Below are 12,662 nucleotides of genomic sequence, written 5' to 3'. Positions count from 1 at the left end.
AGAAGCCTCCGTTGTGTAGGAATGGGACTTCTGTTAGATGGCCCCAACCCTGGGGGGAGAAGGGGGCCCAGGAGGGACAGGGAAAGGCTAGGAAGGATTAAAAACAGACCACAGGCTGTCCCCGGGGCAGCTTCCTCAGGCCACAGGTCAGCGTGAGCTAAGGACATGGAAGGACATTAAATTGGATCAGAGACTGAAATTTTAAACTGGACCAGACTAGTCTGGACTTTTTCATGCCAAAAAGTGACCAGAAATCTTTGAGATCTATTGGAGCCATCATCAAAGAAAGGGAAAAGGAGATCATCAGAGCACAGTAAAAAAATGATAATTGGAGAAAACACAAAAAGTTTCCATGTTTGTACCTCACGTAGTTCAGATTGTTCAACACACTGGTTCCACAGCTGTCTTGAGACCACTAAGGGAGATCCTGTCTGAGAATGGGGTATGCCTACAGTGAATAGAGCTGAAAGACGGGGAGAGAGAGAACACCGGGTTCCAGTGACAGAGTTTGAGCCGCTGCATCAGGCCACACCCGAGACAAATCTCCTCTCTGGAGTTTTCTGTTATGTGGGTCAATAAACTCCCTGAGCTAATATGGATTAAGGTTTCTATCACTATCAACAGAAAAAAAATCCTGGATTGATACAGTGTACATATACACTCTTGTTCTTGGGGAGAGGGACATAGCTTCTGTCGGACTCTCATAGAACATTGCTATAAAAGGATATAACTCAGAGGAAAGAAACCCTGAAGCTCGAATCCAGCGATCCCATTGACAGATACAAGAGAAATCATCGGATGAGATGTGTGGGGTTCTACAGGGGTATCGTGGAAGAGCTAGGTCCTTGAGGTAGGGTCTGGGGCCTGAGTCTGGCATTAACTGGCACTCAAGAAATATTTGTTGAATGGAAAGCAACAGGAAAATTATAACAAGTCCTACATTACATGCAAATTTTCAGGAGAATATCGAATGTGTGAACATCTAATCTGCATTTCCATGTCCTGACAGATGGCCCATGTTAACAGAACTCTGGCTATAGGCAGGAAGGAAGGAAGGAAGGAAGGAAGGAAGGAAGGAAGGAAGGAAGGAAGGACGGACCTACAAATATGCATTGAGTGGGTACCATGTGTTACACTTATACAACTATTAACACAGCTGCGACTGCCAAATCAATTTTTTAAAAACGATAACTCCCGTGTATTCCTATTTCTCAGAGACAGTCCCAGTTTGTCTCAGAGAAAGAAAATGACCGGGTGGGGGCAGGGAGCTTCCATTGCTGGGGCAGAGCATTGGACCCTGTTTCTTCTTAGAAGAGGGGTTTGGACCCTGAGAGTCTAGGGCTGACTTCTTAAAGTGGAACCAGGGACCACCTGTATCAAAATCACCTGGTATGTTTATCTAAAACGCAGGCTCCTAGGCCCTGGCCCAGACTTACGGAATAAGAATCTTTGAGGAAAGGGCCCTGGCTTCTGCATTTTTAAACAATCTTCCCAGATAGTTTTTATGCACATGAGAGTTTGAAAAACTTTACTTACCAAAATCTGGTTTTTTCCCCATAGGGTCTCAGTGCCTTGTAATATTCTGCACAGCCCCATGGAAGGTGGTTCTCTGGGGGAAAGAAGCCCCATCTTGGGCTGGGGGGATTGGAAGGAGGCTGGACCACACATTCTAGACTTGATTACTTGATGCCTTCTGTTGGCCTGGAGGGTTTCATTTGGAAGGGAGGTATTTTTTTCCCATTTTTTTTTTCAGTTGGTGATTAAATTCCATGAAGGTAAGGATCATGACTTCTACCTCTTAGAGCTGCTGCTCCCTCTTCAATACACTGCCCTATCTCCCACACTGTTGACCACTCTCTAGATGCTCAAAAGTCTTTAGTTTGACCTGTGTTCTGGTTTGTTTGAGACCAAGGGGCAAATTCTCACTATTGCCTTTGCTGCCTTCCTGGGATAGCAACCAGAACTTCCTCTGGCAGGTGTCTCCCGAGTTCTCTGTCCTATGACATGGGTGTGACTGACTCTAGGGGTGGGATTGACTGGCTGAAGCCCTTCCATGCCCCCATTCCCATGGCCATGATAGTTGGTTCTAGAATGGGCACCTAGGAATGGGACCTAAGCATCCTGGCCAGAGTTCACCTGATTGTTATTGAGAATTTGGGGCCACAGATTCTTTTTGCCCTTGGTAATGAGCAGGGAAGCCTGTAGTCCTCTACACTCTTGGCAGGCTGCCTGGGCTTTGAGAAGAAAGCACAATGAGAATGGGGCCAGTATGAAGTAGGCACAACCAAGAACTGGGGAGAAACTGGGACCTGAGCACATATTTGAGGCCCAGAAAGACTTGCCTGAAGCCACATCTATTCCTAGGCTGCTCAGTGATCTGTACTATTAAGTCCCTCCTCCCCACCAGTTTTTTTGTTTTTTGTTTTTTGTGCTTAAATCAGTTTGGGTTGGGGTTTTGTTATGTGCCGCTAAATGCATCCTAACCGGTATGCCCTTCAGCTCCTCTTATTTCTCTTTCTGTAACATACCCCAGACATCTTGGGTCCCTTCTCAAACAAACAGAAGGACAGACAGAAAGACAGACAGAAAAATACCACAAGTACCCATGAAACAGAATAGGATGGATGGTAGGAATAGGTGGTAGGGTTATTTGGATGCATGGCTTGTTGAGACTCCGTGCCCAAAGAATATTGATTAATGGATCAATTTCAACCTGGAGGGAAGCCTTGTCCTGTTCAACATTTTAATCAATGACTTGGATGGAATAGGAGGCAGGCTTAGCAAGTCTCAGATGACACAGAGCTGGAAGAATTGCTAATATGACAGATGGCAGAATCAAGATTCAAAATTATTTTGACTGAGTTGAGCAATAATAAGGATAAATATAAACTCTTGCATCTAGGCTCAAAAAAATCAATTGTGTAAGCAGTGGACTGGGGAGACCTGGCTTGGCAGATGTCATAAGAATGTGGAACTTTACGTTGACCATAAGCTCATGATGAGCCAAAAAGTTGAGGCAATTAGTAACACAGTTAATGAAGTTTTCAAATATTTGAAATATCAAAATATTGGAGAACTGCATTGGTGAAGAAAGGCTAACCTTGCATCTACTTCCCTGGTGGGTTAAAGAAGTGGAATTTACTGGGAAGCAATTTCCAGCTCAGTATATATTTTTAAAAAGCTGCTGATGATTCTAATAACAGAACAGGCTACCTCCCCAAATTGTGAATGTAATAATTATATCAGCATGTAATAGAAGTCTATTATGGTGGTCTTCAATCTGTTTATTTATTTATTTATTTATTTATTTATTTATTTATTTATTTAGAGTGAGGGGAGGGGCAGAGAGAGGAGAGTGAGAATCCCAAGTAGGCTCAGCATGTAATAGAAGTCTATTATGGTGGTCTTCAATCTATGTATGTATGTATTTATTTATTTATTATTTATTTATTTTGAGTGAGGGGAGGGGCAGAGAGAGAAGGAGAGTGAGAATCCCAAGTAGGCTCCCCACTGATGTGGGGCTCAGACCCATGAACTGTGAGATCATGACCTGTGCCAAAATCAAGAGTTGGATGCGTAACCGACTGAGCCACCCAGGTGCCCCTGGTCTTCCTTTTAGAAGCACAGATTTAAAAAATGATTTTAACAACTTGTAAGTCAAAGCAATACACACAAAAGCATCCAGAAAAAAATGCGGCGATAAAGTAGCCTAGCTCGGCACTCTTGAAAGTTTGTTTCAGATTCACCAAAGAGGAGCCTCATCTAGAAGGAATATCCAGAATCTGAACTTTGCGCTGACCATCCCCATTTCACCTCATTCCATTTATGGCCCTCCTGCTTGGTGCTCACCCGGGTTTCATTCCTGCTTTGGGTTGGCCCATCCTTATGCCCGCTCCCACTTTCCAGCTTGGTCCCCTTTCCTGCCTCACACTTGCCTCCCAGAGCTAACTCCACAGTCATAGCAGTGGGAAACCACACCTCCTTCCTGCCCCTGCCTTTTGACCCTCACCTGTTGCTAAGACTTTGTAGCATCCCTGAGCCAGGCCTGGTTTCATGGACAGCCCTAGACAGTGAAGATACGTGTACGATACTCCTTTCCTCCCTTCCCCTCCCCTCCCCTCCCCTCCCCTCCCCTCCCCTCCCCTCCCCTCTCCCTCTCCCTCTCCCTCCCCCTCTCCCTCCCGCTCCCTCTCCCCCTCCCCTCCCTTCCCCTTCTTTTTATTTTTCTGTTGTTCTGAACACTTCATTTTACTTGCTAACCCAGAGAGGCAGAGAAGGTGGGCCCTATTTCATCTCATACACTTAGCATGTGATTTTCGCAAGGAAGTTATCAAAAGTAAGTTTCACTTCTACGAACACAAAATCACGTTTCCTGTGGATTTCACAAGGACGACTGTACTCACGAATTTCTCATTAAAGCTGTCCACCTCTGTCAGAAGCTTCTCTTGGCAGTCAGGGTTGGTGGCCAGGAGGTAGGTGGCAAAAGAGAGCGTGTTGGTGACGATCTCGTAGCCAGCAATGAGGAAGATGAAGGCCTGGCCCACGACCTCATCCACAGTCAGAGGCTTGGACAGGCGTCTGGGCTGGTGCAGGTGGGAGGGACCCGCTGCACAGTCGGTGGAGAAGACTTGTCTGACCATGTCAAAGCTCTCCACGCCCACGGAGGTGGAGGAATGTCGGGCGTCCAGGATCAGTTGGAGGAAATCTTTCCGCCTCTAAGGGACAAAAGGAGAAAATGCCCATTTTGGTCTTAGAGTCATGTGACGGAGGCACAGAAGAAGACACACACCTGAGCTTGATGGGAACCAGTACCCTCGTTGTGGGGTTATCTGAGATGGCGAGAACCTGGAACCCCCAGTGTCCCTTACATGGCATTGGTTCTCAGCAAACAGCAGACTGTGATGCTGCCGTTAAAAAAGGATGAGGCCGTTCATCTGGACTGATTGGCAAGGGTGTTAAGCCATTTTGGTAAGGAAAAAACAGCAAGTAACAGCAAGTTGCAGAACAGCCTGCACAGTGGAACCTCATTTCTGTAAAAACAGTACATGTACAATATATATAATTACACGCATTTGTTCATGCATAGAAAATGTTCAGCAGCATCTATACCCAGCAGTCCACAGTGAACTTGGAGGAGGCGGGGAAACCAGCGCAGGGGGGCTTTGAGTTTTTACGTTATGCATGTTTGTACTGTCGGTTGGTTGGTTGGTTTTCCAACAATAAAACAATGAAAACATCATATAGATTTAAACGAAAGTACGCGTTCCCTTGTGCACTTAGGCACCATTCAGGGCTAATGGATGGGTGGCCATACATTTTCCTCACACAGTAGGAAGTTGGCAGAACTGGGGGGCGGGAGGGAACTAGCCTTGGGGAAGCTTGTCTTCAAAGACCTCCCCCACTCCCTTTGTCCCCAGTGATCCCTTAACCCATTTAAGCGCTTACAGCTTTCTTACCATTTCCCCCTACCTCCCTTATCAGCAATTTGCATATTCTTTATATTTTTACTGCCACTAATTGTAACCATAGAAGCTTTTGCATATTGCTTTCACATTGACAAAGTGTATCCTGGCATACCCCTTCTTTGAAAAGCTCTTTAATGTGATGGGTGACAACCAATATGTTACTCTTTTCTGAAGTTTATGGGGCTCAAACAGCAAAAGTAGAGTATCAGAACCACCAGCAGAAACATATTATAATTTCAAAGTACTTTGCTTGGTGCAGCGTTTTCTCAATTCATTGACTTCTGAATTTCTATTGTATTAATAATCTGTGTCCCACACATCAGCACTTAATTCCATCTTTTAAGATTGCTGTTATCTCACCTGTTGTTGCTTTTTCTCCTCCAAGAGAGTGTAAGCGTGTCCAGGGCAGGACCCTGTGTCCCACCCCCTCCCCCCAGCCCACTCCGCGTTGTTGCACTGAGCACGTTAGGTGTGCAATAAACGATCCCACAAATAACAAGGCTGTGCAGGGAATGCATTTTGAAAAAGGCTGTGTTGGATTGGCTTACAAGTGATGCTATTTGGAGCAGGCAGTTTGGGTCGTGAGGCCTTTGCGGCTCTACTGGTGCCCAGCTTTTGTGACCTTGCAAGACATCTGCTGAGATTCCAGCAGGGTCACAGCTAAGCCTGTGGGCATCAAGAACCTTGAGTCTCAGGAGCCAAGGCCTCCGTGTCCTGCCAGCCTGCTCAGGTCAGCCACACTTGGCTGCCTCTTTCCACCCCGGCCTGCTCGTTCTCATTTCCAGGCGGCATCCTCGAGAGCTGGCTTCCCCCAGATTCCTTCCTGATGCTCTGCCAACATCTGGGTGGCTGTCGTGGCTCCACTGCCAGCCTGGCCGGGCAGAGTCGGGGCAGGGCGGGGCATGATGGCTCATGGGGGAGGTGAGTACCTTCTGCTACCTTGGCTCCCGGAGGAGAACGCGCGGGCCTATCGGCTGGTGAGTGCGAAACTCCTCAGGGTGCTGTGCAGTCCTCCCTGAGGCTCACCTGTGGCTTTGCTGGAGGGCAGTGGGGACGACATGGGCGGGAGAGCACCTTTGGCTTTGGTAGAAGTGCAGCTGGCATCCTTTGCTCTCATCCCCTGCTCAGGCGGGCTGCTAGAAGGCCAGCGGAGCTCGGGAGAAATCTGTCTTCACCTCCAGCTACAGAGGCCGGAGGAAAGGGCTGCTCTCCAGGGCCCGTGCGCTGGAGAAGAGCATTAGTGTAGATGGGTTTCTTTTATTTGCACTGCATCACAGAGGCTATTTGAACAGTGCCCATTTAGGACTGAAACAGTGCTGCTTTATGGTTATATCCAAGGAAAATACGCACCCTGATAGATGTAGGTGTCTAATCCACCCATCGGGCTAGAGCTTAGAAAAATATTTACCTTTTAACATCTGTGCTGCATTTTCCACTGCGCAAACACACATCTGCTTGATGGAATGTCTGCAGAGTTTAGATGGGTTTAAAGCAAGTTTTCTTAGTAACCATATAGCTCTGTCTTGACACGGGCAGTCCTGGATTTGTGGTTGGGAGGTTTTTCTCAGATCAGCTCATTGTTTGAAACAAATAGCTCTCGAGTTTATAAAAGGAAGAGCTGGAGGCAATCCCAGTAATTGGATCTTTAATAAACCCCTCACCTCTTAGGAAGCCATTCGGTGCAACAGTTTTAGAATTTTCAGCCCGATTCCACAGCCTGTGGGTTTCGGGCTGGGGGAGGGGTGGGGTGTGTGACAAAACTGTCATCAGGAAGCCCTTCAGAGCGATACTGAGGTTTGAAAATGCGGCTTTCCTCACCCCTCCTTCCCCGGGCCTCATCCTCATTCTGGAGACTCAGGAACCTGATGAGAATATTCCGTCCTTTTAGGCGGAGCTGGGCCAGTGATATCAGCGAGCTGATTCTTCCCACACTTCCAAGGGCGTCAAGTGGAGTTCACCATGGTGCAGGCCAAGGGGCTGTGAGCTTCTATACACCGTCCCCTGCCCCCTGAACCAGACTGCTTTGCCTCACAGGCTCCAGAGGGGGAAGCCAGGCAGATGAGGCCGCTGGTGCATCCAGGCATTAATTAACCCCCCATCTCTTTCTGGGCCAATGGCGCAGCAAGGGACCTCACGTCCTCCCTCGTTAAGCCCTGTGAACCCATCTTTGAGCAAGTCTTTTAAAGCTTGCACAAGTCAATGCCAGAGAAGACATGTTAGCCCTGGTTTTTTTTCCCTCTCGAAGCGATGTTCTTGAATGCAACGAGGCCCTTAAAGAATAGCGTTATACATGCATGAATGCATCCAACAGTGACGTTATTTTCCAAACACTGAAAAGTCCAATTTCTATTCTCAGCCAAGTTCAAACAACAAATATTTACTGGATTCCTACTATGCACCAAGCATGGTGCAAGTCTAAGGAGGAAAGAAGTCTCTGGGTCTCAGCTGAAGCATGAGAGGGCCCTCAGCCCCAGATTTTGCAGCAACATCCTCCATGCTGAAAGTCAAGGTGGGATTAATTGAGAGCTGCCTAAACTCCCCTCTACTGGTAGTGCTGTTCACTCTACAACTCCATCTTGCCGGTTTTCAGTATACAGAATATGCCGATGAAAAGTACATGTGAAAATTTACCTAGAAAATTCTTTGGGGCTGCTGTTGCCTGTGCTTGAAATAGAGAGGCCATGAGTTTTGGGGGGTACCCGTGGCAGAGCATGAACAATTTGATCTGGGTTTCTCTCCACCGTCCTTCCCCCTCCCCTTTCTCTTGTTCGCCCCCTCCTCACCCCTTCTCCTTTCCTTCCAGTGCCCTGGAAGGCTCTAAGTGGTAGGCCACTGAAGGCCAGCATAGTGTGGTGTGTGGGGTGGGTAGGGAAGAGACAGAAGAAACAGAACTGTACCAAATTAGGCCCCATTCCATTTCAACGACAGGCCCTAGTAAGATACGTTACCTCTTCTGCTGCTTGCTGGTCCCGCAAGGCAATCACATTCCTAATGACTTTGTTAAAAAAGCCATTCAGTTCATCTCGGTTCTTATTGGGCAAAATCCGGGCCAGTGGGACCATTATGGATGGAAATGATACTTGAAAGAAAAAAAACAAAAGCGGCACTGAAAACGGGGCGGCAATAACCCCAGGGCTGTTAGTTGCCTGTTGCCAGGGAAGCAAACCCTGGCCTTGACTTAGTCATCGGAAGCCGGGGCTCTCCTCTGGATCTGCACTCTTCGAGGCAGGGTTTGGACCTCATTTCACTTCCCGACTCCTCACGTTCCTTGCACATTGTAAGCACTCGGTAACTGTCTGCACAGTTGAATCCCCACTTCCATCTGGCTCCCAAGAATTCAGTCTCATACTTAGAAATTAATTTTCCAGGTCCTAGATCTGAGGGTTCAAGGTCTTTGTATTTCATCAAGAAAGGACAGATTATAGGCCCTGTTTTAAATCTTAGCAAGTGGTGGAAGCTGATCTACTTTCTTAACTTTCCGGTCATTTGCATTTCCCCCCCACTTTCTTAACTTTCTGGTTATTTGCATAATTGTCCCCAGAGCTCCACCTGAATGGTCTCTAAGAGCTGCTGCCCAGCGGCAGCTGGTGGCAAGAATGCTGGCCCCTTGGGTATCTCCCCTGCTGTGCCAGGCAGGAAGCCTGTGCCTTTGCTGCCATGGCCTTGGGACAGAGCCACCTGGGGACACTTATCCCCTCCTAGAGGGTGGCTTAGGCTGAGGGGCCGAGCCGAGGCAGTGTGGTTCGGGTCAGTTCAGCTTCCCAGCATCGACAGTGGGCTCACTGCTACAGGCACTGTGCGGGAGCCAGGATGGAGAGGGTAGTTCTGGACCCCAGCAGATCTCAGAGCACTCTGCCCATTTTCAAGAGCCAGAGTCTGAACCAATGTGGGATAGCAGGGAGGTGGGTTCAGAGAGGAGTAGTAGCAGGGCTGGGACAATGGGGCCATCCCCCCCACCCCGGGTATGTCCATGGTCAACGGCAAGTGGAGCTGAGTCAGCGGAGTAGTTCCCAGGGGGCCGAGGGGGCAAGGGGCAAAGGGACTGCTTTGACCCCTCAGCAACTCCTCCTATAATTTCATTGCGGGTCTGATGGAGGCGACTTGGACTTCCACAGAAATGGACTCAGAAATGGGAGTGAAACTGACCAAGGGATGAATACAATTTAGCAGCCCGGCAGAAAGGTTAGAAGTTAGGGCAATAATCAATAACAACAATAGCCACACTTCAATACTTCCATAAAAGCAAGAAGATGCTGGAATTGGCCAGAGGGTAAAAACTCACTTCTAAAATAAAAATATAATAAATCGACCAGTCTCCACAGCATTAGGTAACCTGCTAGTCACCCTTCGTGTATGATTTCTAGTTTACTGTGCTTTGGGCTTCAAGCAGAGAAGCCTTCCAAAGGGGATTTTGCTGGAGGGGAGAAATATGTCCTAGAAAATGAAGGCTTTGGGCTCCAGTCTAGGCTCTGGCTTTCTAAGCCTCAATTTTCTCGTCTGTGAAGTGGGTGAGAATACTTCTCTCCTAGTGAACACAGCACTAACAGGCAGTGCAAGCAGAGCACTTAGCGCTGGTCACGGCTGCTGTTGCTGCTGTGGCGGTGGTGAGAGGGGCGGGCACTTCCTATCTTGGTGATGGGTAGTCCTGAGTGGTGACAAGAGGAGCCTGGGTGGCCCCGGGAACATAAGGCCTCTGCAGAGTGGACTCCGCAGGGTGACTCTCAGAGGCACCTGGAGTTGTGGCGAGAGACGCCTGGGCCACCCAGCCGTCACGGGGACTGGCCAGCTTGCTGGACCCCTGCCTTGCTGCCCTGGGCGGGAGCTGTACTTACAGATTAAAACCAGGATCGGCCTGGGGATGGAGTACGCAAAGAAACGCCTGCAGTGCTTCACAAAGGGGTCCTCAGGAGCCCCCCGGGAGTCCACCTGGGTGCCAAAGGCGACACTGGCGACCACATCTGTAGTGTAGCAGCTGTAGCACCTGCGGGACAGGAGACCATTTGGATTTGGAAAGGACCCTGCCGTCGGCCTGCCCATCACACACGCTACTAAAGAGGCACCACTTCATCGTCTGCCTGCTCGAGCTCAAAGGAGGTGGTCAGAGGGGAGCCCCTGGAATGGGGTCCTTTGAGCGTGGCCACAGAATTTGGGAGGAGACACCAAAACATATCTGATCACTGATGCAAACACAGACTGGGGAGGGGAGGAGAGCATCACTTCCTCACCTTGCAAGCTTCAGGCAGCCTTAATCAGCCGCAGTCAGATTCCAAGAAAGATGCTCCAACCCATCCTCCCCAGGGAGGAGGGAAAACAGTGGACCCAAAGCTCATAAGCATTACCCCAAAGCTGTGCAGCGTTGGTCCAAAGCCAGGATCGAGTGGTTAATTGATAAATAGCAAGTTGGGACTGATGAATTAACAACCTGGTTGTCTAGTTTTATTAGCTCTGTTTCCCCCTCTTCCTCCCAATGATTTTACAGTTTTTGTAAGAGTTACAAACAAAAAACAAGGGCACTTCAACACTCAAATAAATTCAAGACAAACTTTGGGACCAGCTTCATGAACATATGTATATTATTACAGAAAACACACGTTGCACTTTAGAAACAAACAGAAGGAAAAGTGTCTGGCAATCGCTCCGGAAAAATTAACCTCTTAGGCTCTAAGAAACCTGCCCTTAAATGGCCGTTTTAAACCAGAATGATCCTTTTTTGTTATCTTAGAGGAGCAGTCAGGTTAAGTTATTTCTAAAAAAGGCTACCAACGGCGTATGCGTATCCTTTTATAATTAAAAGTTCTTATTTTTGTGGCTTGACTTAGGCACATATGTAGTTCCTTTTTTCTCCTAACCAACAGCTTATCATTAAGGGATAAATGACATCTCCAGATGACTTCTTTTATTTTGACTGCTTTATTGAAAACATTTCTACAATTGATTACACATGTCCCCACTAGAGCAAAAGCAGTTTGCCTACTGAATGTGATTTCATCTGATCCTAAAGGCTGAAGAGTTAAGAGGGTTTTTTTTTTTTGGAAGAGTTAAGGATTTTTAAGTTATTTACTTTGCTTTTGTAACCATTCAGCCCATCTTATCTTTAGCCAACTCATGCATCTCATGACCAGAGAGAAAGTGTATGAGAGGATTTTGTAAACACAATGGCAGAATTTAAATGCTGATGATAATTGTGTTATTATTTTATTAGCAGCGATAATAAGAACGAGCCAGCTTCTGGCTGATCTGCGTCTCTCGCCCTACTCTGTAAGCCATAACTTAGCAGAGGACAACTGGAGGGAAAGCCAAATAATTAGTCATTTAAATTTGGTGTTCACCGCTAAGTCATGGCTTCCAGGCTGAGGTGCACCACAATTTTTCTTGAAGTAAAAATGCACAGACTCCCCCCCCCCCCCCCGCCCCATCCCCCGGGGACCCTCCTGGGTCTGCAGAGGTCGGAGGGCGTGTCCAACCACACACCGCTGCCCACTCAAGGCTTCCCTCCACACGCCACACTTACCCTAGCCTTTGTTCATATTCTTTTCACATTTTACGGGGGTTTCCTTTTTTATTATTTAGTCCACCCATGCTTTTATGAGCCTCTAGCATTTTCATAGTTTGCTGGTCCCGAGGTAATTGTCCAGCAATTATGTACCGTTACGAGAAGCAGCAATTCAGAAGTGCAATTTCTCATCTGTCATGTAGCCATGTAGCACCCTTACCTCTGGATGTCGAAAGCGTCCCCGGATTCCGCATAGCCTTTTAAGTGAGCCAGGAGCATGTCACAGGCTTGGCTGATTAGGGGAGTCATCTGATAGCAGATAACAAAGGTGTAATTAGGACACGATGCAGAGAGCACACCTAAAGTAGCTGCAGATACAGAGGTTATGTGTGGTCCTTCCTGGGAAAATGGACAAGGCAACCTTCCTGCAGCCGAGATTCAAGAGGAAGTTTTGAAATTCACAAATATCATAACATACAGTAGCCATAAATGTCTACGTTAGCTTAAGCAATCTGTTCTTTTGGAAGCAAAAAGAAGAAAGGACTTAGAGTAAATACTGTGAAATAATTACAAAAATGATCATTAAGTGCTTAGACAGAAATGAGAATCACTACTCGGTTGCATGACATTTGGTTAGCATTAGAGAGTAAATAGACCACAATCCATATGTACTCTCTCTGGAATTAGCCCAAATCCATGTTTGC

General features: G+C 47.4%; 1 protein-coding gene across 4 annotated transcripts in view; it reads right to left on the bottom strand.

Moving 5' to 3' along the window:
- The window catches only part of TBXAS1 (thromboxane A synthase 1), a 154,781-nt gene that overhangs the window by 44,600 nt on the left and 97,519 nt on the right, over positions 1 to 12,662 (bottom strand). For all 4 annotated transcript variants that reach the window (XM_045052842.1, XM_011280571.4, XM_045052841.1 and 1 more), the window contains 4 exons: positions 12,179 to 12,267; positions 10,298 to 10,446; positions 8,414 to 8,544; positions 4,404 to 4,715 (listed from right to left, as the gene is read on the bottom strand). In XM_045052842.1, coding sequence (XP_044908777.1) covers positions 4,404 to 4,715; positions 8,414 to 8,544; positions 10,298 to 10,446; positions 12,179 to 12,267 — 681 coding nt within the window. The remainder of the gene's footprint in view (positions 1 to 4,403; positions 4,716 to 8,413; positions 8,545 to 10,297; positions 10,447 to 12,178; positions 12,268 to 12,662) is intronic.

This window comes from Felis catus, chromosome A2 (genome assembly GCF_018350175.1).
Source record: "Felis catus isolate Fca126 chromosome A2, F.catus_Fca126_mat1.0, whole genome shotgun sequence".
In the NCBI taxonomy this organism is placed as follows: domain Eukaryota; kingdom Metazoa; phylum Chordata; class Mammalia; order Carnivora; family Felidae; genus Felis; species Felis catus.
This window is presented reverse-complemented; position numbering and strand designations above follow the sequence as displayed.